We start from the raw sequence: 26,537 nt of genomic DNA, 5'->3' as shown, positions 1-26,537 counted from the left end.
CGGACTAAAACGTTCTGGAGTAATAACATTTTTATTTGGAAAAAAGTAATGATTTTAGAAAAAAACTTTAAAGTGACGTCACTCAAGAACAGAGGAAAATATGAAGTTGGCCAATACGTCATTGAACTCCACTTTAGATGTACTACACACAGTAGGCCTATGGACATTACTTACTGGTTCACCCTGTATAGTAATTCTACCTTGTATTATTTGGTAATGTTTATTCATATCTTTCTAATATTTTCAATCTTGCAAACAGATTTGGGTTTGTTTTGACTTGATACGTTACTCGCGCCAAGTATGCTTGGAGATCTGCGACCATATGAGGATACATTTATTCAAGATAGTTCCATCAGTCACGTCTCAAACAATACAACAGACTTCTAATAAAAACGGTACGACAACTGTATCAAATAACAGACAGTCAAGATCCAGGAAACATTACCATTAAATGAGGCGAAGTAGCACTGAGTTAAAAGATTATAAGGTTTTTTTTTTTTTTTTTTTTAATTAAGGGTGTGCCGGTGGGGGTGTTTTGAATGAAAGGCAAAATTAAAATAATTATTTTGATTTCAAATTAATAATATATATTTTGTTTAAAAGTTTTGTTAATTGTACATCGTTGTTCGTAGAGACTGCCATTTCTTGCCAGATATATTAAACATTATATTATGCTTTGTACAAATTTATTTTATATTTACAAATTGCATAAGTCATTCGCTTGCTTTGTTTGCTTTATTAGTTAGCATCATGTGCTTTATTCTTTTAATTAGAGATGTTTTTTTTTGCGATAGTAGTTTTGCTTAAGCGAGGAAATGATATTTGACTGTTTTGTGATGTAACTTGTAGATTTTGATTTGTAATTTCACCCCTCCTTCTTTCTCTACAAAAGAACGGCTAGAGTTCCATTGAAGAATGCTTCAAGTTGTTGAAGATATAAGATAGATACAAGTTGTTAATTGTTATTTCATCTAAATCCAAATTTCTTTATTGTGTGTTTAATAGTCTAGACACGGTTTAATTAATTTTATTACTATCGTTTCTTAATCACCAGTTAACCAATTAAAATGAACAGACTATTAAAATAATTGTGGTATTAAATTCTCGTAATAGTAAATATTTAAATCTGAAGTTTTTTTTTATTTTTCGGTGATTTAGTTAATTTAAGCTGTTGCTATAAACTGATGTTTCATTAATTTAAATAATTCATGTTTAATTCATTCAGTTCGCTTAGATTTTTCTAACAACTTATAAATTTTGAGTATTAATTGTATTTAAAAATAATTTAATAAAAGAGTTCTAAATTTATAAAGCCCGAAAAACTTTAAAGTTGCAAGTTTATAAAGTGCTAATTTTACAAATCGTCGTGGAATAAATATTTATTGAAATAAAAGCAATTATTATTTATCTGTGAAAATTAAAAATACGATTGCATATTTTTCGTATCAACATATTTCTAGGACATCATTGATATACGTACTTGATTCCCAAGTGGGACATCTCGAATTCGAATCTAGCTGCTGGCCCTTTGATTTTCTCTTCTAAGAAGCTTCTCACTGCTCATTGCCCGATAATTAACAGTGTTGCCTGCAACGATATAATATTGCAAAAAAAAAAAAAACTTAGGACATCATTGTTCCTAGTTATTAATGCACTTTAGGTAAAGTAAAAATTTAAGATTTTTGTTTTTATTAAATTGAGGGTGTGGCTCACTGGGATCCCATCACATAAGAAAGCATTTATTGTTTAAAAAAAAAAATAAATAAAAATAAAATGAAATTATGATATTAAAGATATTATGTTTCCCTTTTTCTGTGTCAAGCTTAGTTTGAAGTAGGTCGAAATAAAAACGAAACTATTTCTAAATAGCACCTGTTGAGTCATCTAGTTAGGATAAACGTAATCATGTTATCAGGTCCCTTACTTTTGGCCTTGAAAATCTGCGTATTGTCTTTGCTTGCAACAATTTGAACGTTCTTACTGAAATCACCTTCGTAATATTTGGAATTAGTTTCGCGCGGAAATCGGCAAAACTATTCCTTAATTTCATAGCTGTTCATGACACGCTTCAAATTTCACTGATTTGCTACATAAGACGGTGTCTCTATTGTGTTAGTTATAATTGAAATGTTTCCTACGCTTATTATCTGTAATAGTGGTAGTTCGCCTATTCGATTCAATGCCTCGAAGCACTCTTATCGCTAAGACGATTATTCGTTGCTTGAGCTCTAAAGCGAGAGGGCCTGTAATTCGCTGTCACAACGACAAAAAGTTTTCTTTCTGAAGAATACTTATCTGGTCAATTTTAGTTTTACTAGTCTTCTATATTAACCTTCTACTTCGCTGTACTTTGGTTTAGAATCAGTCTACTTCGGTTTTTTATTTTTATTTTTTATAATAGTTGATTCACAGGAATATTTTTAATCCTTGTCAATGAGGTTTCTGAACAACTAACAACTCATTAGTAGCTCGATAAAATGGCTTCAATTAACCTGTAGGTAGTGTTAGCAGATCGAATAACCTATTTTTAATTATGCTGTAAAAGAATGATCTTCTTTTATCCGTATGTCTAGTTTTATCCAACTTTTTTTTTTATTATTTTATTAAAATAGTTTCTTTAACTAGCAGATGCATCCCTAATTCTTGATTCTGTCCCCGATCTAGTCTTTCTATTTGGTGACAGTTTCAGGCTAACCTAATACTGTCAACAGCTTATGTCCAATATCCTTCGTAATCTGTTGTTTTGAATTAGGCATTCACTATTTCAAAGTAGTTTTTTTAAATAAACCTGTTGCTGTTACTGGTACTGTTTAAGTGAACTCTCGAAATGTGGAGTTTGAAAATTGCAAAAGAATGTTTTTTTTTTGTTTTTTTAATTTAAAAAACAACACGTTAGTAATAAAAATTGTTATTTTATGGCTCATGCTACTTCACCTCATGTCACCCCATAAGCATGTTGGCACTTCCTTAACTATTATGCTTCATATTTGCTTCTTCTGCCTTATGTTGTAATAATGAAATTTACGACTATGTTTAACCAAGAAAGTATGGAAATGAGTAAGAGATATTAATCCTAATTTACTTCCAAGGTGTGATTTATAACAGGTGTGGAGGTAGCATTTTAATAAACAATAGAACTTCTAAATTTTCTTTACCCCTTTAATAGTTTTATTTTCATCTTCTTCTTTTTTTTATCGATTAAATATTTCCTAAACTTCGATTATTATGATTTTCTTTATCAGTTCTCTTAAAATGATTAATTGTTGTACAGAAAATAATGGTTTTTCTTTTATTCTTTTTACAAAAAAATATCTTTCACATTTTATTTTGGATTCGGTTATTTAATTAAACACTAATTGGGTTTTCTTTATTGGTAGTGGTCACTGGGTAAAGTGTCTCGAGGAGTTAAAGCTCTGAACCTAGAAGATTATAACTAGTGACATTTATTTCTTTATTTACTAGTACTTCTAAAAGAGATTACAAGAATGATAATTATATAGTTTTCTTGAATTTTTTAATGAGAAATCACATATCTGAAAAAGGTACACCAAGTATTAAATATAATTCTGTCGTTAAAGGCCAAAATTAGGAAAGAAAATTAATTTTTCATATCTCATTCATGGTGAACTATAACTTTCGGATGATATTTTGGTTCTAAACTACCTTCTAAAGTGAAATTATTAAATAAAGATCTCATTGAAGTAAAAATCTTGAATACAATTTGTTAAAAATTTAAGAAATTCAAAAGTTAGGAAAAACTTATCCCTCGAAATTAAATAGCCCTAACTAAATCCAATTTTATTCAAAAAAAATTAAATTCATTAAGTCAATTTGAAAGGTAGAAATTAACTAAAATTTAATTAGATAATTGTAGAATTTGTAATTAATTTTTGTTCAATTATAGTCCTGAATTCTCACGTGCATGTTCCAGCAAAGCCCCAAAGAAGATGGAAAAAATCAATGGAAAATTTGGTAAATAGAACATGAATTTCTTTGTGTACCCATTCTCAATAAACCGAAAGCAATTGCAGGAAGAACATGTGGTTTTTTTTTTTTCATTTCGAGTAATCAATTAATACTATATTTTTGATGGACTTGGGAATGAATCATAGTGAATGGTAAAATTCAAATATACTATCTCGGATTTCCTAGAATATTGTAAGTGGCATATATATTAAAAGTTTATAGAAACTTATTATATTTCTACCAATAATTATAATAATAAACTATTATTGATAGTTAATGTTAGCAATAGTTTCCGTATAGTACCGACTTATTTGTTGCCATATGCATACCACCTTAAACAACTTTTCTGATTGGTAAATTATAAAGGTCACTTCACACGCTTTTATCAAAAATTAAAAAGGCATTGGCAAGAGATCTGCTTCGATATTCCCTGGCCACCTAATCAGGAGGAAAGGTTATTTTCTTCGTTAAGAACACAAGTTCTATTCTTCCAGACTGCATATATAAAAATAAAAAACTATAGAATCAGTTAACAGAATTTTTAGAAATTGAAACAGCCTGAACTCTATTTTCATTTATTTATTTTATTTTTTTCTTTTCTTTTCATTAGAAGTACTATTAAAAGAAAGGGTGCCACTTGGTTATTTCCATTATTTTTGATTAAGAGCCTCCTTGAAACACTTAATTTACAGCCACACTTTATAGTGTGCAGATTCCTTTGTACATTTTGGGAAATCTTTTTTTCACAGTTTGCATTTTTTAAATTCACTATTTATTAAAATTTATGTAATTCTTATAATTTATTCAGTAATAACATTTGAATTTTGTGTATTCAAAACCAATCCTAGGAATTTACTGCATTAAGTGTTATTAGATTATCTAAACTTGCTTCATCGATTTCCTTTTTTTTTTTTTTAATTTCTACTTAATATTTGTACAAACTAGTTAAAAAAGAAAGGCTATTTCTTCCTTGTAAATACGAACATTTATTATTAATGATTGATTTATGGTATTAGTTCCGATTTTTAGTGTTTATTTTTAATTTATTTTTATTTTGTTTGTAAATTTGTGTTTTCTGTACCTGCACTTCTACCCAACCTCTCTGATACCATTTTAATTTTGAATGTGAATATTTTAAAAGTGTGTTAATAAAATATGTACATTTAATGTTTCCAATTTTGTTGTTTATCATTTCAAAATGTTGCATAGGAGTAGTTGAATAATTATAATAGGAATTTTTAGTTTTACAAAAGGTCTGTTATTTAAAAATAATTCGAACAAATATATAATAATGTAGATTGTGTAATATAAAATAATTTAATGTATTACATTATGAAGAGGAATTACCATTCAGTAATTGAAAAAGGGCTGATTACACACAAGAGGTTATTATTTTTTTTAAAAAAATTATTATTTAAACATGATTTATTATTATTCCACTGCACAATTCATTCAGTGGAATTATTTATAGCTTCTCCTTCGTTAATCTAACAATGCCAGATTTTGATCTCCACAGCAGCCATAATGCAGTAATCACAGCTTTTGACACTGTTAAATAAATAAATCACTGTATTTGATTAAGAATTAGGACATTTTTTGGCCATTAGGACGCTCGACTACCAAATAACCGAGTAGTCCTGGATAGACAAAAAAGGTATTCACTTGCGCCTGACTCTAAACAACTTTCAATTTGTTGTTGTCGCCAGTTCAATTTTGTTACTCTAAGGTATTTTACTTTTTCCTCAAATTCAAATTTAATTCTATATAGGTTAATGAATAAGCCGTGCTTTTTAACTTCAACCACTTACTATACACATTGTTGGTTGCATTCATTCGAGTAGTGTAATTACACTGCTCGCAATTACATTCCTTACCTTTAACAAGCCGCTCCACTCAGATTATTAATTTTGCAAATATCTACTTGTTTGTTTCACAAAGAACTTTTCTATAAGACTACTTCAGAACTTAAGTTGGACAACTATCACGCAGAATATCCTTGGCACTAATTTTCTAGTTATAGAAGGCATTTTCTATAAAGTAAGTGCAACGAAAATCACTCGAATAAGTTCGGATAAAAGAATGAACATTTAATAATTGATATTTTGACAATCACTGTTTACTTCACTGTTATAATGACGTCATTTTCTAATTTCCGAGAAACCTGGTACATTGAGGCTTTTACCCGCAAAAGGTTATAAATAAATAAATAATAATAAAAATGAGATTGAGATAATTTTTTGAAACACCTTATTTATATTATAACATTGTTTTTGAACTTTGTGAAATCAGCCCTATAATTTTGTTAAATAGTTCTTAAGGTTTTATTTTTGTCTTTTAGTATTCTGATTTTTTTGTAATTGGTCAATAAATTAATTAACTAATATCTATTAGAATGTGTAAAAAGAAATTACGGATTGTTTTTTGATTAATTGACTTAATTAACGGGCTTAATTGTGCCAAATCTGTTTAATACTATTATTTGGTTTAAGCAATAAGTTCCTCAATTTTTGTTCTATGCTTACGTTTTATTTGCTAAATGGTTGACTGAATTCTAGTTTTCTTGTATTTAACATTTTTAGAATGTTCTTTTGAGTAAAAAAAATTCATTTAACTTTTTGTACATCATGTAGTTATCCTGCCAGAAATTTTAAATTTATTTATTCCTTGGGAAGCAAAAACATTTCCCTACTGTTGTTATTGAATTATTTTCCCCATTTCGGGTTCAGTAATAATCTAAAAATGAGAAAATAATGGACTAATTTTGACTGCTGAAATTTAATTCTTGGTTTCTCTTGTTGTCTCCTTTTTTCTTCTTATAGTTTTCATACTTAACTATACTTTAATAAAAATAAAAACAATCAGTTGCAGCAAATGCTTTTTTCCTGTGAGGCTTTTTAATTAAAAGTTTTTGGCTGTTGTCATTAAAAACAAAAACTGGACATATTTTTTTCACCCGGTCTTTCTTACGAATTTCACCGAATTCAACTGGTGTGAGACCGTTTAAATGGTTTCCTGCATTTTTCTCATTCTTCCTAAATTCATCTCTTCCATTGCAGATGCCACAATTCAGTATTTGCTAGCTAAGGATACGGTTATGATATCAAAAGAGATTTTTTTTTTTCAGGAAATATTACCATCATTTTTAATTTATTGTGTTTCGTCAACAAACCAATACCTTATTTTAAAAAGAATATTTATCGCTTAAGTTTAGACAACTATTATTCAATAGTTATCGTTTCTTTTATAGTATTGTAAATAACTTAAATTTTCAATTTTTAGATTCTTTTTAATTAGAAGATTAAAATATAATTTATTTGTAATACATATTCTACATTTTGCTATTGATATCTAAGAATCACTTATAAATGAATATATTAAAAAAGAATTATATTTGTCTAAACATCTACAATAAATTTATTTTTTAATAAAGGAAGTATTTTTGCCGTATCGTAATACAAATAAATGACAAATAAATTAGCCTATTTAATATTTTGTTTTCTTTTAGGCCTATATAATAATAATATTTAATATATCTCTTCACTCACTGTTAGCGAGTTATTGCAAATGTTCGTTTGCTTGGAATATTCAAAAAGTAATTTCTTTGCCATTTTTATTTAGTAATTTATTTTTGCTATTAAAATTAATGAAATTTTCCGCTAGAAGGAACTTTACAATTTCGTGTATTGTTTAATACCCTAATTTGTGATAGAAATGTTGTAAATAAATATAAACACAGAAATATAAAATAGTCCATCCTACTATATAAAGGGGCACAAGGTAAAATTTGCAATTTCCGTTTTATTATTATTGTTATTTAAATTTGCCAATAGCAAGTGTATATAATACTAAAATTAATTTCAGAATTTCAAATGTTCATAATTTTGGATGCCATACTTTTCTTTTGTAATATTATAAATAGTAATGGTGATTGAAGCTGTGTTATTAGTATGTAAGAATTAAAATAAAGGTAATATTAAAATGAAAACAAATATTTAAGAAAGTGTTCTTAAGATTTATGATACAATTTAGTAGAAATCTAAATAGTATGTAAAACTTCTTTAATTTCGAGCAGAATTGTTTATTTTTCATTTTAATTATAATTATTTTTTAATGGATTTTACTAATGAATAAAGGATCATTAATTGAAGAAGATAAATATTTGATTAATTATTTGGATTTGTCCACGAAACCTAATTTGGTTGTTGGACTTCAAGCCCTGCCTGGAAAAAAGAAGGCGATTTCTTTATTTATTTGGATTTGATTATTATTTCACTTTATGAGATTTGAAAGATTTATTTTGCATATTTGATTGTTTGATATTATTATTATTTATTTTTTTATTTTATCTTAAGAAATAAGCTTCAAAAATATTCTATTTAGCACCGCATGTCTCAGTACAGGTGCTCCTTTACTTACTGAATGAGATTATCTGCATGAGAATTAAGATAATGGAAAATTATCTCTAAATCCAAAACTTTAATTAACTAAATACTAACAATGTTTTTTAAAAGAAATATCTGTAACTAAAATTAAAAGCACGATTTCTCGAAAATGAACTAATAAAATTAAAAATAAAAATAGATAGTAACTTCAAATTCAGAGGGGTTAATTTTGATAGAAACTTGCCTTAGAGCTATTTATACTTTTAAGGGCGTATCAAATTTGCGATTCACGCTGACATTTAGCTTCTTCTTTTTTTTTACCGGAAGATCTCAAAATGTTTCTAAAACTTAATTAAAAAATTGACGTGATACAATTGAGTAATTGTATTGAGGCAGTAATTCGAAAACATGGAGGTACACTTTATTAAAAGGTAGTTTGTAATGGATATCTGCTTATTATTTTCCGAAGTATTATATTTCATTTAATTGAATCATATTTCTTTATTTTTTACACAATTCTTAAATTCTGACCGCCATCTCATCATGGTTTTATTCCTCTTTTCCGCAGATTGTTCCAGCAGCTTTCAAAATTAATAGTTCTCTTTCCACTTACTGGTTCTAAGAACATTAGAAACACTGTTATCTTCGTTTATAAATCCCAGTTCTCTATTTGACTTATCGTTTTGCCTCTACTCATGTATTTTTGTGGCAGCTTTGGGTGTGCCACAAAATTCAGAAACTTGTTGTTGTTGTCTGTATAACCTTCCTGAGACGATCTGATGTTACGATACATTCAGGTGGTTCTGGTTTACTTCTTCTTTTTCCGATGGTTTTGGGACTGTGTACGGCGATGTTCTAAAAATATTGAACATCAGATTTTGAAGCTAGCGAATTTGTAGAGGTGGGTAAGTTGGGGAGCATCTGTATTCTCAATTTTTGTTTTAACCTTTTTTTTAATTTTTTTTATTCATTTATTATTATTATTTTTGTTACTATCAATGCAGTTATTGAAATTTGGTAAAAAGTGATTTTCAGGTTAAAACATTGAAGATTGAATACTATCAAAACTAGGTTTATAGGAGATGGAATGTTTTTATTTATATAAAAATTGGATTTTCTTCCTTCGGCAAAGTATTTGCCAAGATTAAAGGTGATTTTGTGAAGAATAATTTTTTTTTCAACATTTACAAATAGGAAAAACAAAAATAGTTAATTTTATTTTAAGCATGATGTAATAAAAAGCATGGTTTATCATGAGCAAATTCTGAGCATGATTAAAATAATTAGTTTTTTTTTATGAAAGAGCACAAATTATGATGTGTTGTTCGTTGTTGTATGTTCAAAGAAAATATTCACAACAATAAATTAATTCAATGTTCTAGAAAAAACAATTAGATATTTATTACAAAAGTAATGAGGTTTGAGTACGGCAAGTCAGGGATACTCTTTTTTTTTGGTGCCGCTAGAGGTTTTAGATCTTTGACTTTCTTTTAACCATAGAATGGTAAAGTGAGATCGAGCTGAATCTCTAACAAGACTAAAGAACAAGTCCTCATTGATCTTGTCATACATCAAAAGCTAGTCGAAGGACTTTTTTAAGAATTTGTATTTATTTGTAGTTACTACTTCCTTCAAAAATCCAAAAATCAAACTACAGTGTTCTCTTGTAATAGACAACTTCTTAAATCACCCAGGAAAAGAAAGGGCCAGTCCAGTGATTTACCAATCTCTTCCCCAGATGTTTATTGATAACTTGTTCATAAATAACATTATATAATTACTTCAAAAATAAAGAACAACATTAATAATTGTATTTAGGTTGTTTAAAGGGACCTTCTGTTAAACTTTCGTACAATTTCTGCAGGGCTGGCTGCGGGCTTTAGATAAAGTTATAGATACACACCGTATCCTTTAAGACCGACCAAATATAGGCTTATCACCTTTTAAATTCAAAGACAGTTTGAAATCATTTACACATTAGTTTGCGTAAAAACAATAGAATTTAACATTTTCTCCACTTTGGTTGATATATTTAAATAATTATTGATATAAAAAAATAATAAACTTTTGCATTATCTCGACTTTGGTTGATACATTGTTTGCCTTAATTAATCCTCATTGCTTTTACAATGCTTTCAATGATCTTCTTTTGTATTTATAAAGAAAAAGTGCATTTTCATTGAAATTATTTTTAAACATTGTCCATTGAATTAATTTTTGAAGATGTTATCTAAGACATTACTAATTTATTCATTTTACTTCCGTTTATTTTTAATGGTTAAATTTTTGTATGTATGCATTACACATTTTTATTTACATTTTTACAATGTACATATGTCAGGTGTTTAATACATGTTGCTGCAGGAATTATTCTGGTAGAGATGACCTTTGTTTTATTTAGAAGTCACATTGGTTGTTTTGTGATATTTATTTTTGAATTCTTTAAAGTATTTTTTTTGTTTTAATTTGTTAATTTTTAAGTTTAATGTTATTTATTTCAGGAGGACAAAATTCAGTAGTTACTACTTGAAGATCTACTTTTATTTTCTATCTTTCACTTTGTTTTTTTTAATCAAATTTATTTCTTAATTTAATGTAATTGAATAACAGCATGGTACCTTATTTTGAGAAGTAAGCTTTGGAAATTTAACCTAGCTTTGGGCTTATTTCTTATGATGTGAAAGGAATTCAGCTCAGTTGATATAACTAGAAATTTCGAATCTATAAGTATTTGTCTAGGATTAATTGCATATCTCTTTTGAACAATAAACTTTTTAAGCTATTTATAGGATTTTTGTATGCATGATAAAAAAAAATTAAAAAAACACGCTATCATTTTCACCACGTAGTATTTACTAAAATGATTTTCACACTTCGTACTTATGTGTTGCTTAACTTAAAACTGTTAACACAAAATTAGCAAATTAATTTTGCTTGTGGTACAATTAACTTTTATTTCTTAATGGTTAACTTTTAACTTAATGATAACTTTTATTTCTCAAGTATTCTTAATATTGCTGGGTTTTTCATTTTATCACTTTTTTTTTATTTGTGACTAAATGGTTTTATTTACTTCTTTATTTTCTTCTTCGCTTCAAATACTCTTCAACTGTTCATGGATATTTAGGAGGTAACCATCCTTTTTAGTCCACATTTTTCCAACATCACAACAAAATAAATTATAATAGTGTGAATAAAAATTGAGTAGAAAACTTTGCCATTTAGGAAACTAACTTCAATAATTTATGTCAAAACAACAATATGCAGGTATACCTCATCTTACGGTGTTATAAGTTTCATCGAACCGGAATATATCACATTTCTTCTTCTTAATAAGTAACATTAAAAGTACTTTAGATCTAAATACGACGAAAAAATTAACTTACTTGATTTTTCTGGAACAAATTAATGACCAGGGAGAGGTATACCTAAATCTTTTTGAGTATGTCATTCTTACTAAAATGTAAACCTCTACATGATGGTGATTCCAAGGATTTGCCTAATTCTAATTTTTATCATGAGTTGCTCTTTTATCACATTTAAGCTTAGATCTAGTTAACGATCTTTTGCGAATAAAAATAATTCTTGAAATGATAGAGACATCTTTCGCACCAAGTATCTTTTAAGTTGTTGGGTTTACATGCGATTTCGTGTTGATTTTTTTTTTTTTTTTTACCGTACATGGGACCTTCTGTCTTTGATTTTTGAAAAAAAGAGTGAATATAACTCAAGTTGAAAAATATCAGAAAGTTAAATTTTACTTCATACCTCTACTGCACGCCAATCAACTGTAATTAGAAGGTTGTTGATCCGTAGGGCGTAGGATGAAGGTTGGCTTTTTCCATAGGGCGTTTGGCAATATTGTTTTCTGATCAGTTTTAAAGAACAGTTCATCAATTGGAAATATCAATCAGTTTATTATTCTTAATAAACTTAAGTATAAAATAAATATTTTTTCTATAAGAAAAAATAATAATAATAGCGGCTAGATGATAGTGAGTTCCATTGTGGCAAGTGCATTCTTGTTTTCTCGGTATGAAGGAGCGAATAGCTAGAGAAACTTCGGTTTTTGCTTCTGCTGTTCTGAATTTATTAGAAGTAGCCAACAATTCTAACTTTTTCTTTAGGCCATTTCATATAATTCGTTCACAGTATCCGCTTAACATTTAGATTATTACAGTTAGATAATTTTGTTCGTAAATTAAGATTTTGGATTTGAAATTCTAAAATACTAAGTACTAAAAACCAATTTAGTATTGAATCAAAACATGTTTTATTAAACATTTTTTCTTTTTATTAAATGAATTTTAAAATGTAGACTACTAATCTTTTTTTTCCACTTATTACTAAATAATATTAACATTTTTTACATTTATATTTGTTTTATTTTTTTTCTTTTATTTCAATAAAAATTTTATTACATTACTTTTAATACTTTAATATTTTCGCATTATTTACTCTTTTTAATGGTAACAAACTGACATATTGTTGTATGTATTGTTATTGTTTTTTTAACATTTCTTATTCAATTTATCTACTTTATAGTCAAAATTTAATTAATAGATTCTGCCAATACTATCTTTCCTTTTGCTATTCATGATTCTTTTTAACATATCTTTTGGCTTTTCCTTTTTTTTGTTATATTTTTTTGTATACAAAAAAAAAAAATGTCATCGGAATAGTGTGTATGATGTGTTTTACAGTTACCCAAGACATCAAAGATGTTACATTTGCTCTGAGCGAAGATGGAACACCTTTGTTGGATCCAGATGATGATGAATTTGTTATTTATGATGCTTCACTTGCTTGAGAAACTTCTCTTGTTTGGAAATGAAGCAGTTACTATTTAATTAGTTCATAATATCTTTTTTTTTCTTTTTTCTAATCGATGTTTATAAACAAAGATATTGATTTTTTATTTTTTTATTTTACATTGTTCCATGACTATTTGATATTTTCCTAAATAGTACGCATCAATACATTTAAATTAATTAAATTAATACATTTAATACAGTTAAATATCTTAATGAACAAACTTAAAAAAAATAAATAATTTTTAATTCGATGCAGATATAGGTAGAGCATTTCAAGATTTTCAAAATTATTTTCTATAATTGTAAGATATACTATTGTAATTTAAAAAAACAGAATAATATTTAAGTATAAAATTAATCATAAGTTCAATATAAAATATATGTATTTTAAAATATGTGATAAATTTTACGCGCGGTTCCTTATTTGATGAAGTATAAAAGAATAACATTGTTTTGAAATATTTATATATTTTTTATTTATTTATATGTTTTCTAATGGCAGTGGAAGTGAATATTATTTGGATTTATTTTGTACTTTTATTTTGACAGTAAAGAAGTTTAGCTTAAATAAGAAAGACATTCTAATTTTATTCTTTCTTTTTTTAATTTTATTTTTTAACTATTTCGATGTGCATCTTTTTGTTGATGTTTCGTGGTTATTGTCGTCTGTTTCTAGGGGAATATGTGACACCAAATTGGCATGATAAGAGAATATATGGAGTCCGCCAATCGTTGGTCACCAGTAGAAGCACTGAAAGCCTGATTAGCCTCAAAACTCAGTATTGATATTTTATTATAGATTTTCCTTTCCCTCAGAAAAGATATTACTTTGTATTTGTTAAAATTTAGTGCAAAATATATCGTTTTGTTTTCTTAAAATTTAGAATTTTTGATTTTTTTTAATCAACCCCTAATTTTTTTTTTCTTCCTTAATTTCTCAATCTAAAAATTTACATAAATTGTAGTTTAAACAGCTCTATGAGAGAGATTTCAACTCCATTTTTGGTGCATTATCAGAAAGATGGCTCCAGGCAGTAGAAGCAATAAAATGAAAAATTAAGAAGTTAAAAATCATTGTCATTTAGGAGCACTGATTGATAAGTAACTCTTATTATATAGTCCTTGGGGCGAGCTATTTCTTAAAACCTATCTTAGCCGACCCTTATAATTGAAGGTTAATAGTCGGTTACCTGACTGGTTTTACATTTTTTTTTTTAAATTTGTATGTACGAACTACTCATTAATATTAGCCCAAGTGACGAGAGTAATGCTGATGAAGACAACTAGCTGCAATTTTAGATTGAGTTGGCAGGTAATTTAATATAATCTTAGGTATAGCTTCCCAAAAAATACTATTAATCACAATCAATTAGTTAACTCACTGAGCTCACCAATCTTTCCGAATCCAATGGTTATAGGCAAGAAAGGAAAGTGATATCCCGGAAGACTAGAGCATGCAGATAGGTCCTGTAATGGATGCTACCTAAAACACGAGAGATTGCTGTGGAGGCTTCATAACCTGTGCAATATGGCCTACTGGATGCACTAGTGCAGTATCTAATACATATATGATGAACTGAGTGTACACAAAACATGAGTGGCTCTCAATTTTTAGCCATAGATACACACATTTTAACCGGCAATGCAAGAACTGGCATGCTTCTGTTCACTGCGAGAAACTGTCCGTACACTTAGTTGCAGCGTAAGTGTATTCCATAATATTCCATTCTAAATGATATGCAGCTCTCTTTATATCTTTTTTAATTCTGGAAACAAAATTAGAAGACTTTTTACCTTTTCAAATGCTTAATATGAATAAACACGAACACTACATTATCAATGTTTAATTCTTAAGCCACTACTTCTAAATTTACTTTATTTAGAGCTTAGTCTTAGTCTTTTTTAAAAGGTAAAGGTTTAAGTTCCCGCAGCGGGTCACTGTTGCATGCGGCTTCCTGAGTGTTGCAACCACACGGGTTCCTAGCACAATACTCCATGCACTTTCACGATACAATAGGGACACAATACACTTACAATACATTCACACTAAGGCACAAACGAATATACTACACACCCAAGGGCTAGCAGCTTCCCTTGGAGATTGCTTTCTCAATGGGAGTAAACCCTTTAAATCCAAGGTCCTCCATTGTATCGGGGGTTGTGGGCATAGAGTCGATAACCCTACCCTGCAAAACCTTAATTCATCTCGAAACCTCAAGTGAAAAGTTGAGGAGGCTAAGGCTCTTTAAGGGCAATACCAAGGGAGAAAGAACAAAGGAAAAGTTTGGAAAAAAATTCACTTGGAACTGAAATATTATTCTGATTTTTTTTTTTTTGTGTGTGGACCGCTTAAATCTCATGTGATTATTTTTTGTTAAAAGTTGGAAGAAACATTCATATTTTTTTGCTAGTAAGATTGGAAGTACGTATTTATCAATTTCAAATTTCAGTTGTGGTGTTTCAGTAGTGAAACTACCACTGGGTAGTTTCTCTCCTCCTGCCTTTCACGCATACATTTATCTTTTATTCTTCCTATTTACTTATTGTACTGTACAAATTAAAAATAACGAAATAAATTTAAAAAAAAAAATTAAAGTTCAGTACACATTTTCAACTTTTATTTTGGCAGAAAATTAATACACTTCTAAAATTATTTTCAGTTTTTTTTTTCATGAAAAAACAAATAGTTAAACAAAAATAAGAATTTTAAAATAATCCTTATGAAAAAATACACAATTCTTTAATAACACTCTCAATTCATTAATCTTGGCTGACATTAATCTTCATGTTTGCAAAAAAGTGCATATCTGCATTAAGCTAGACTTTGAAGTGCAAACAATGTAATATCTCGATGGTTTCAGATTCTCAAATATATAAAATTTAAGTTTTATATATGAGTTTTCATAAATTCAGTTTCTTGATAATTCATCAATTTTGGAGAATTCGCTTTCTGTAAAAAAAAAATAATAATAATAATAATTATAATACAAAAATATGTTTTATTTAGGGGGAAAACCTGTAAGTACGTAAGTATTCGGATTACTGATCTCTGTTTTTATTTCAAATACAATAGAAATGCAGTTCAAAATGTCGCTAGAAACTCAATGGAAATACTACTTTAGGATACTAGCGCAAAGATTTCAAGTGAAATCTGACGAATCCGCAGTATTGCTTTTTTCTGTTATTTTTAGATTTTGTGCTATTTTTATTGTTGTGCTAAACTGGCTTTCAGGTATCTATTAATTTTTACACAATTACTGACATAAAATACGCTCTTGATTCAAACATAAGTAACAGACCTAAGTATGTAAACAATAAAATCCTACTAAACATTTTCAAGAAAATTTGGAAATATCAAAAGTTCATTCGGTGTCACATCCCCGTTTGAGGTATTCAGATCGTTAAATTTTAAAAATTTACATGATTGCAATGCCATATTTTACCAACAAGTAGGAGGAAGTAAAAAAATTAAGAAGCACCAACTTCTATAGTTAATGGGCTACGTATAGTGTTCTATCATCAGAGAACATTCTCCGCCACAATCTGAGAGTTATGAAGACTTAAAGAAGAAGTATTTTACGAGTACTATTATAGAACTGATCCGGGAGCTTGGCTTGGAATCGGGTGCGCGGCGTCTCCCACTGGAAATTTTATTGAATTATTATGGTACACATTGAAAGATAAATCTGATCAGCGCTTATCGTTCGTTAATTATCAAATTTTTATTACTTGGCGCAAGAATCCTTTTCCACGGAGGTAATTAAAAGTTTTTTTTTAAAAAAAGTAACAGTTTGGTTTATTGAATTGGGGAACTAGGTGGTCCCAAATACTAAAATTTCCTCAGTACTTGGGTAAACGTTATTCTATTGTGCAGAAATAGATTCGCCATTTGGGTGAGATCCCATATACTCAGGTATATGCAACGTAAATTCTCACTTATTTAACATTTTTGCTTGTTGCATCATTGCATGCAATTGCGAAATTAGTCAATATAAATTAAAACAAAAAATATTAAAGTCATTAATTAGTAAGAAAGTTTTGGAATGTTACGTATTTATTAACAACTAAAACATACATTTCGATTTGAAGAAGTAAATTTCAGTGATTGTCAGCTTGATCCTTTTTCTTCTCTAAGGCATCCAAAAAGTTTAAGAAAAGCTCTTCTAAAACTTGAATTCATAAAACAGTAAGTAATAGGATTACAACAACTCGAAGAATAAGCTAACAACTGTAGGAATGATATTCCTTTATAACCCAATCTTTCATAAACTGCTTGCGGTGCAAATAAAGTAATCTGTAAAAAATAAATATATGAACCGTAACAATTTGGAAATAGACAATGCATATACTATAAATAATTAAAAATCGATAGTTTAGTTTACCGTATTTATAACATATAAAGGTGTCCAACAAACGAAAAATTCTAAAACTACAGCGAATAACATTTTTACGACTCTTTTCTTTTTCTTTAATGCTTTTTCAGTGTTTGATCTTCTTAGATGTGGACTACCTCTGGAATTTTGTTTCCAAGTTACTCTGTTATCTTTTAAACCCATCTTATTACCTAGAATACGAAATTTAATGAACATAAGCTTCACCTCGTAGCATTCCATGTTAAGAAGATAAATAAACGAATAAAAGGCTAAGATTAAATAAAAACAACTAATAATGATATAATTCATATTATTCAGTCTATTGAAAAGTACTGGAATTAATTTTGTATTTTGTATAATTGGTTTTTAGTAAATAATACAGATTATACTAATTCCAGCGACCTTAAAACCTATCCACATACATCTGTTTTTCACATAGGTAATTAATTCTGTAAAATATTTATAGGTATTAAAGCAGACATTTAAATTGTGAATTCTTTTGGAATACCATGACTGTATGATACCATGTTTTAGCACAATAGTTATACTGGAAAAAACTGTGTAAATAAAGTACTCAGCACTTGCTGCAGATCTGACAGTAACCTAAGTCACTGTATCTATCTCAAAAAGTGAAAAAGAGATTTAGAATACACGTAATTCTTTAACAGAATGAAAAAGAATCTATCTAACTTGCGCTTTTAGAAAATAATGGTAATATTTGATTGATCAGTATATTTACTGATCAATCAAATCCTGAAACTCATCAATGATTAGGTTGTAAATCAAACCGCTATTCTGAACAGCAGGAGGGCAATTTAGATGCAATGGGTTTCAAGGAATTATTAAAGAAAGTTTCATCACGAATTCATTATCGGAAGACCGAATTTGAAAAACTGGTCTTCACTGACCTTCATTTTTACTCAGAATAAAAGTGCATTAGGCAACGATTTGCTTTGATCTATTTATTCCTTCTTTGCAAGCAGAAATTTAGTAAATAAATTATTAGCTCAAGGAATTGCTTTCAATGAAGGGCTCAAAGCTGAAAGAAGTGTAGTAAAATCAATAATAAAGGGTTTATTGTGAACAAAAAAATTGCTTAAACAATTAAAAGATTAGTTTAAACAAAACACATTTTTTTAAATACCTAATTATGAGCGAATTGGGTAGTAACGGGGAGAGAAGCAAGTTTTGGAAAAAAAATGCACATCTTTGGAGATAAGAAATGCTTTTAAAAAGTAAGTTATTATAATGTCATTTTAACAGTCAGAATATTTAGGAAAAGATAAGGGAACGAGCATTTTGTAAGGAGAGTTTACTGTATATTAAAAGTGAATTATATTCTAACTTGGAATGGGATCTATAAATCGTTTATATGTATCAGCATGATTAGATATAATATTAGGACGATGCTGGTACATTTGATTATCCTGTATTTATTCTCTTATTGTTAGTAAAAAAAGAATAAGACTAGTAAAGTTCTAAGGTAACTTTGAGCGCAATGTTATAAAAAAGTATGCTAAGCGTGCAGCAGGCAATAAAAGTTAACATGTTGCATCCAATTATCTTAATGGAACGTTTTCTTCACAAATAAAAAATTAGGAAATATTGACAGAAGACCGAAATTACAGAAAAATTAGAGGAGGTGCCTTAAGAAGGCCAGGCTTTGGAAAGGAGTGAGATTATCAAAATCGAGATTATGGAAAGGAAACTGACATCAGAGAAGAATGAAAACCGACGATATACTATGATCACTGTGTCCGGTTTAGTAGCGTATTAAGCATTTCAAAAGACACTTTACAATTACATACAACCGTTTTACTTAAATAAAAGTTATGTATTTCCGTAAACGAACATTATTAAAGGATTCCCAGCAGAAATAACTGTTTTTCTTAAAAGTTAGGTATGTGAAATCAAATGTAATAAAACTCTGGACTTTTAACTACTTACATTGCAATTTAACAAATTGCTTGTTTAAACAAACCTGGTTTTTGTGTTTTCATAACTCTCCAAAGCGTTTTTGCCACAAGAGTGTACGTAGTTACCATAACAATTAATGGTATAACTAGTAATAAAAAATCTAAAAGTAAATTGTACGTTTTTTCTATATCCTCATTTGGCCATAATTCTCTGCATTTTCTATGACCTGAAACAAATTAATTTGAGTATTATAAGGATAATTAACATTGGTAATCAATGCGTTCATTTTTCTATTTTCTTACTTCTGGTAAGGCCCGCTCGTAACCACTACTCCAACCCTTAATATATATTATATGAATAATTTCTATACTCGTTGTATCAACAGGCCCTTTCTGTATCGAAAAAGGAACAACGAGGCACAAGAACGAAGTCAAAACACAGTATTAATCTTTAAAACATTAGCATCTTTCTTATCTCTTCAAATTATTAAGGCTCTTCCCCTGGGCACTGTAGCAAAAAAAAATGTGATGGAGATTCAACTTGAAAACTTTATTTTGCAAGAGCTGGATTATTGCTCCTGTTGAAAATATTCCATGAGTATTTGTAACTTGAATAGCGTCATCTCCTAACGTACATTTTTCGCTTTTTCCACCATTTGTTAAACACTATAATTTTGGATTTTTATAAAATGAATTTTTTAATTTCTATTAACTGGAATATTTATGAACTCTTTTTCGGTACAACAAGCTTCAGTAAAGCAATATTGCCTAATCATAAATAAATTCATCTTATAGGCAAAAACCAAAGAGCGTTGGACTGAGTAAACATCTTTGTTTACAAAAATCTGGTAGTTTCTTTATATTCCAAACTGAGATGTGTGTGTATATTCATATAAATATTTAATTACTTGGATAAATATGAAGAAGTTCCTAATTTGTAAAAGAAAGTTGCTCTATTTGGCGAGTAGAATTCCGACATGGAGTTAATGTGAAACAATTTTTTGACAGAAAATATTAATAATATTAAAAAGAGGAAATAGATTATCAACGGTTGAATAACCATAGTAAAACCCTCCTGATATTCATTACAAAATTTACATTTATCCAATAATCCACTCTACAAAGTAATATTGTGGTGAACAGTATATTTACACCCTGCATTTAGAAACAAACTACCTCGACAGTTTTCCCTTAAATTTATACAGCCTTTCTTGAAAAGGACGAAAAATTATTGACTTTAATATCTAGAGTTTAGAAAAACCTCAACCAAGATCGAACCGCCGCAAAAGAGCATTTTTAATCGAATCCAAAAACACTAAACTTCTCTCAGGTAATGCGATCACAAATTTATTAAGAAATTAGATTTTTTTAAAAAAAAAGTTACTCACCGCCACTAGTTGGAATTAATTCACTAAGTACAGAGATTGGGGTCATTAGTAACAGGCTGCACACCCAAATAGCTCCAATTAAACGGTAAGCATGTGTCAGTGTTTGCCAGGTACGAGATCTTAACGGGTGACAAATTGCATAATAACGTTCCACTGACAGGCATACCAGGGTCCATCCACTCACCGCCACACTGCATGCTGTGCACACAAGAACACCTTTTACATTATCCTTGTATCACATTATATATGGTAGTTCCTTTAAATAATATCTATATTAATTACAAAATCAAATATTATGCAAGTAACATTGTAATTTACAATTACTTTTCAACAGTTCTTCAACAGTGAAGAAAAAAATGAAATTTTTATTTTGATCACAATCAAGATTTCCATTAAGCGAAATTTAATAAACAAATTTTCTAGAAAATTACAATCTGAACTAAAAAAATTGACTTGATAAATTCCTAATGTTTAAGGAATGATGACCCGATTAAAGTCAAAATTCACTGAGAAAAGTGCCTAACTAAGCAGCGTGCATAAAGTACTTAATGTCCAAGTTCAAATAAATCCCTTTGGCAACTTCTTTAGAAAATTATAATATAATTTTATATTATATAAATATTATATATTATATTTTATATTATATTTTATATTATAAAACTCGAAATAGCCATTCTTTCACCTTCCACAATCACATAGCTATTGTTTATAAAAATGATGTGAAAATTTGTGAGAACAGAAGAAACCTTAGTCTTTGAAGATCATTTCAACCAGATTATATTACTTTAAAGAAGATTAGAGGAACACTTTTATGTAGTACTCGTCAAACCCTGTTTTATCAGCGCTTACAGATTAAATCAAGTTAAGGCTCTTTACCGTCCTACTGTGAATAAAATAGATTTGAAAATGAATATAACTTACACAAAAAAGAAGAACTATGAAACATTTATTACTCACATAACCACGGACGTCACTGTCAGAAATACAGATTAATATTCAAAATTATCGATCCACTTTCATACAAGTATTCCACAAAAAATATCCTAAGAAAAAAATTAATAAAATTTCAAACAGGAACCTTCCATGTTCAAATACACCTTATGAGGTCGTTTGAAACGAACTATTTACCTCTCATCAAAGGCTATCTTTCTCGTCAAAGGTTCGTATAAAGGATAGTAGTCAAGGGAGTATTTGTTTAATCTTGTTTTAAAATCTGTGCAGGTTCATTCTGTTACTATTCTATATCAAGAAATGACTCAAGTGATTCAATAAGGATCTGCTTCAACTGTAAGGTTGTTCCATCGATTGGTGAATGGTTAATTAACATGGTAAGAAGGAAAGACAGATTTAAAGTTAGTTAGATTTTAATTAAATAATAGTGGATAGAGAAAGGAAGATCAATAAGATGCAAATTAATGGTGATAGTGTTTTAAAAGCTGACAGTCAGAATTCTTGAAAACAGAAAATCTTTGTAAAGAATTTTTCTCTTTTTTGGCACAGATATATGAATAATTCATTCACTTACTAAATATTTTCTTTGTTAAATTAGGAGATAATAAGTGCTTCAAGTTTTACTTAGCTGTTTGCCACACATATTAGGAAATATTGTAAATAAATCTGTAATCACAGTCTGTTTGCATTTTCAATACTCATTGTCATTTGCAGAACCTTAAAAAGAAAAAATCTCTTCTAGAGCTTTATTGAATTGTATACTACTTCATTTTCTTACTTTAATCTGACTCCTGAAAAATGTATTGACAACTTTCTCCTAGCAAATAATTTTAAGTGAAGATGTAAATGTTAGAAGAAGAAACAGCAATGATCATAATTGGACAAAAATTATTTGAAATAACTTATTTTAAATTGTTATTTAAAATACTTCATTTCAAGAATTAATTCAAATCGCATCTTTAAAAATCATTAATTGTAGACTGTTTTAGAAGGGCGGCTCCACCAGAAAGGGGAAGGAACGCAGGCAATCCAAATGCCCATTATTCCCCGCCCACCCCTCATCTCATGAGGGGCTTCAAGACCAACAAATCCGGCTAAAGGTGCCAGATGCCAATACAATAAACTAATGAAGTAGTAACAGGACACTAGGGAGCATGGCGACTCAATCGCCCAGTGCACTGAATTAACCTAGAAAGTTCGTTAAGATTACCAGATGCCACAATCTCCGGTAGGGAAACATTTATTTCAGATGGTTTATTTTAAATAAAATATTTGTAAATAATTATTGGAATAAATTCCTTCTCTGCACCTTCATCTTATCAACATAGGTCTCCTCCTACAAATTTTTTATCATATTTCTGACACCGTGTACCTTTTATTTAATCAACTTGGGCCCACACTCGCAAAATTAGTATCACATTTTTCGCACCCTGCACGTTTATCACATAAACTTGATTCCACCCTTTCATAAATTTCATCACTTTTTTCATATATAGAATCGTCATCCCACGGACTTAATAATTGATTAAAAGTGATTCAAGTTTTGAGCTGGTTTGCCAAGTTGTTAAAAATAAAAGTGTAAGGTGTATGAAAATCTATAATATTAACACAAATTGGTTATTTGCAATATCAGTTATTATTTCAAATCTGACGGAATACAAATAATTATTTCGTCAGATTATTCGAAATAATCCTGTGAAATAAATTATTTCATTCGAAAAATTTCAAATAGCCAAGTTAAATAATTTATTTGAAATAACGCCTAACTCTGGTGTGATTAGACTATACTTTTTTTTTTTGCGGTTAACAAATTAGCCATATTAATATGGTGTTAGTATTGGTGGGGAAAGATTAAATTTTTATGTTGTTGTTTCTGATAAATTTGACTATTTCTACATATAGATCATTTGTTTGGCGGTTTAGAATTGTGGAAAGATGTGGCGGAAGTGGAAATTTAGATTCAATGATAATTTGCCAAAGGATATCTCTACCATGCGTATATTGTGAGCATGCTAGAATTATGTGATTAGCATCCGCTATGGATTCCTTATCGCAGGGACATATTGATTCGATATTAATGCCAATTCTGCCAAGATGATGTGGAGAATAATTATGGTTGAACCTTAACCTGGAGATGACTCCATAAAAGAGTCTATCCTCAGTATGAAGGTGATACCACGGTCTGGTAGGGATTCTAGGCTCTATAGATGCGTAGAATTTTCCCTTGTACTGCTGAGAGCTTATGTATTCTGAGTTCCAGATGTTGTAACAAGATTTTTTTTTGTGTTTTTTTAGGTCTGAATGGACTATTGAATTTATGGAAAGGTGTGGCAGGTTTATCGCATCTTTCGCTTTGGCATCAGCCAACTCGTTCCCTTTTAAGTCGGAGTGCCCCTTAATCCAGATAAGGGTTACCTTCTTGGCTGACGTAACCTCCTCTAAAAGTTCCCTTGTTTCTAACGTTAAATGGGATGCGTTGGTTCCGGGGTGCTTAATTTTTTGGAGTGCACTTTTACTGTCAGATAGAATCACCACCTGATCCGCGCTCAGAGAATTCGCGTAAGCTAAACTCTTGTTTAGGGCAACCATTTCGGCAGTGAATACAGAGGCTATTTCATGAAGCTTGAACATTTGTCCATCGTTTTTTTGGGAGTCGTACACCGAGCAACCAACCCCATTTGAGTTTTTGGAACCATCCGTAAATATTAGGTAGGCGTTAGGGTAATACTGATCTAGTTTTGAGAGGAGTTTGGTGTTGTTTATATTGTTAGGTAGGGCATTATCATGGGAAAAGAAATCAGTGAGCACATTATTCGAATAATCTATTGCATGAAGCCAGTCAAATTGGAAGTAAGGAAGAGTGTCGTATCGGTTTAGGCTTGGAGTGCATTTGGATAGTTCACAAAATTCCTCGATGAGGATAGGTGTTTTTTTGTGTGACCAGAATTGTTCAGTCCACACCCTAGGGGCGGTTGCACTCAAATTACTGATTACAAGGTTTTTGCTATACTTTAAGACTATACGTTGGAATCAAACTGAAAGAGGAGAAAACCAAGAGTGATAAAAGAAAAAAATGCATTTTGTTGCGGCTAGATGAGAATGGCCTCAAGATGAACAATACGCATGATAATAATTTAAAAAAGACAGTTAACCTAAAATAAAGATAAAAACGAAGATTAAAGCACGTTAAAAAAAAAATAAATGGAAAGACTGTAGTTGTGACTGGTATTTAGTATAGTCTTAAACAGAATAAGTCTTTTTTGTCTGTAGTCTATTTATCTTTTTAATCCTCCGGACATTCATCAATTTAAAGTTAAGTTTTATCTCACAGATACCTTAAAATGCTAACAGCTTTTCTACAGGAATTGACTCATCTTTAGCGGTTTGTTGGATTATATTAAAACTTTACCCTGTAGCGTTAAACATGAAAAACTTTCTGGTGGCACAGACTCTCCATCAAGGAAAAAAAGATGGAAATTATGAGTTTTAGGGACAGAAAGTTAGATCATTATTTCGGGTGAGCATAACTTTAATTTTTCTTCCTTCTATTTGTACTCACTGAAGGCTGTTTATTTTTAGTTTTTTTAAAATAAGTTTTTTAACGCTGATCAGCCTTTAACTAATTGTAGAAAATTAATTTTTTAAAAGAAGATGGGAATCATCTAAAAACACTGTTGCATCAAGAATCCTTTCAAAACTATGCATATTGTTAAAGAGTATTGCATAATATAAAGGGGCCTTAAAAAGTCTACAAGTAGGGAGTATTTATTTTATTTTGATATAATTTATATTTTTACTTTATTTGGATTATTTACTTTGTAACCAATGTAATTTTTTATTTACACTATGTATAGCCAACTCCATTGCAAAAAGTTTGTAAACTTAAAAGCAATAAATAAAAAGTTTGAATATAAAGGGGCCTTATGGGTCTACAAAAAATTAAAACCCGAGTTTGATACTAGTACAGAATAAAATGAGAAGAAGGGCTATCGGATAAATAGGTAAGGAGAAAGGAAATATCCAACAAAGTAAAAAAATATTCCATAAGTTCCTGAATTGGTCTTCGCAAACCTTGTGGTTGCTTGTGAGAGGACATTTAGTCTTATAAAGAAATTTGTCCTTAGACTGGTTATGATAGACTAGAAAATAGACATGATATGTATAGATATAAGTCCAAATACCTTGTAAGATGCATCATGAAATGTGTAAGTACCTAGAAAACGTTCAGACTATATTTGGGAACAATAATTACAAGATACAATAAGGTATCCCAGGAAATAAAAGAGGAGGATACAGGTGTACAGATACTATTTTGTATTAAACAAACTCCTGAAATCATAGCTTCAAAAATATAAAAACTGTTAAAAAAAAAAAATCTCTGAACTGATCTCACCACTGCTAAAAAAAAAGATGCTTTAAAGCGTTGAAAGAAAAATTGTAAAGCTTATATTGGCGTTGCTCAGAGACCTAGAATTTGATAAGGTTATGCACCTCTTTCAAGTAATCAAAATAGTACAATTGTATGCAAATATTAGTGAGTTTGAGATGGGTGGGCATTTAAACTAAAAAGTAAGAGATGTAGTTTGAGATAAACCGAACCAGATGTGTGGGTGGTGAGTAACTATGAACTGATGACGTACTTGTGGATGTCAGAAACTTGTTAGGGGATAGAAATAGAAAGGTTGCGGTAGACTGGTTATAGCGGTTTTGGTAGCCTGGAGATAGCCAATATTCATTTATATCGCTC

General features: G+C 29.4%; 2 protein-coding genes across 18 annotated transcripts in view; one reads left to right on the top strand and one right to left on the bottom strand.

Annotated features, from left to right (window-relative positions):
- bbc (choline/ethanolaminephosphotransferase 1 bbc) overlaps window positions 1–14,048 on the top strand; it is a 28,594-nt gene extending 14,546 nt beyond the window's left edge. For 5 of the 12 annotated variants that reach the window (XM_074141893.1, XM_074141904.1, XM_074141892.1 and 2 more), the window contains 2 exons: window positions 260–395; window positions 13,839–14,048. In XM_074141893.1, the coding sequence (XP_073997994.1) occupies window positions 260–395; window positions 13,839–13,948 (246 nt within the window). In that variant the 3' untranslated portion in view covers window positions 13,949–14,048. Of the gene's footprint in view, window positions 1–259; window positions 488–3,904; window positions 11,184–13,051 lie in introns of those variants that run through there. The other 7 variants (XM_074141895.1, XM_074141897.1, XM_074141896.1 and 4 more) reach the window with 7 other exon arrangements.
- Window positions 14,049–15,764: 1,716 nt separating this feature from the next.
- The window catches only part of LOC141460065 (cholecystokinin receptor-like), a 202,046-nt gene continuing 191,273 nt past the window's right edge, over window positions 15,765–26,537 (bottom strand). For all 6 annotated transcript variants that reach the window (XM_074139705.1, XM_074139708.1, XM_074139707.1 and 3 more), the window contains 5 exons: window positions 20,840–21,037; window positions 19,517–19,678; window positions 17,545–17,726; window positions 17,238–17,456; window positions 15,765–16,112 (listed from right to left, as the gene is read on the bottom strand). In XM_074139705.1, coding sequence (XP_073995806.1) covers window positions 17,271–17,456; window positions 17,545–17,726; window positions 19,517–19,678; window positions 20,840–21,037 — 728 coding nt within the window. In that variant the 3' untranslated portion in view covers window positions 15,765–16,112; window positions 17,238–17,270. The remainder of the gene's footprint in view (window positions 16,113–17,237; window positions 17,457–17,544; window positions 17,727–19,516; window positions 19,679–20,839; window positions 21,038–26,537) is intronic.

This window comes from Rhodnius prolixus, unplaced genomic scaffold (assembly GCF_049639745.1).
Source record: "Rhodnius prolixus isolate KJV_2025 unplaced genomic scaffold, Rpr scaffold_6, whole genome shotgun sequence".
Taxonomy (NCBI): Eukaryota; Metazoa; Arthropoda; class Insecta; order Hemiptera; family Reduviidae; genus Rhodnius; species Rhodnius prolixus.
The sequence above is the reverse complement of the archived record's forward strand: the minus strand, read 5'-3'. Positions and strand labels throughout refer to the sequence as shown.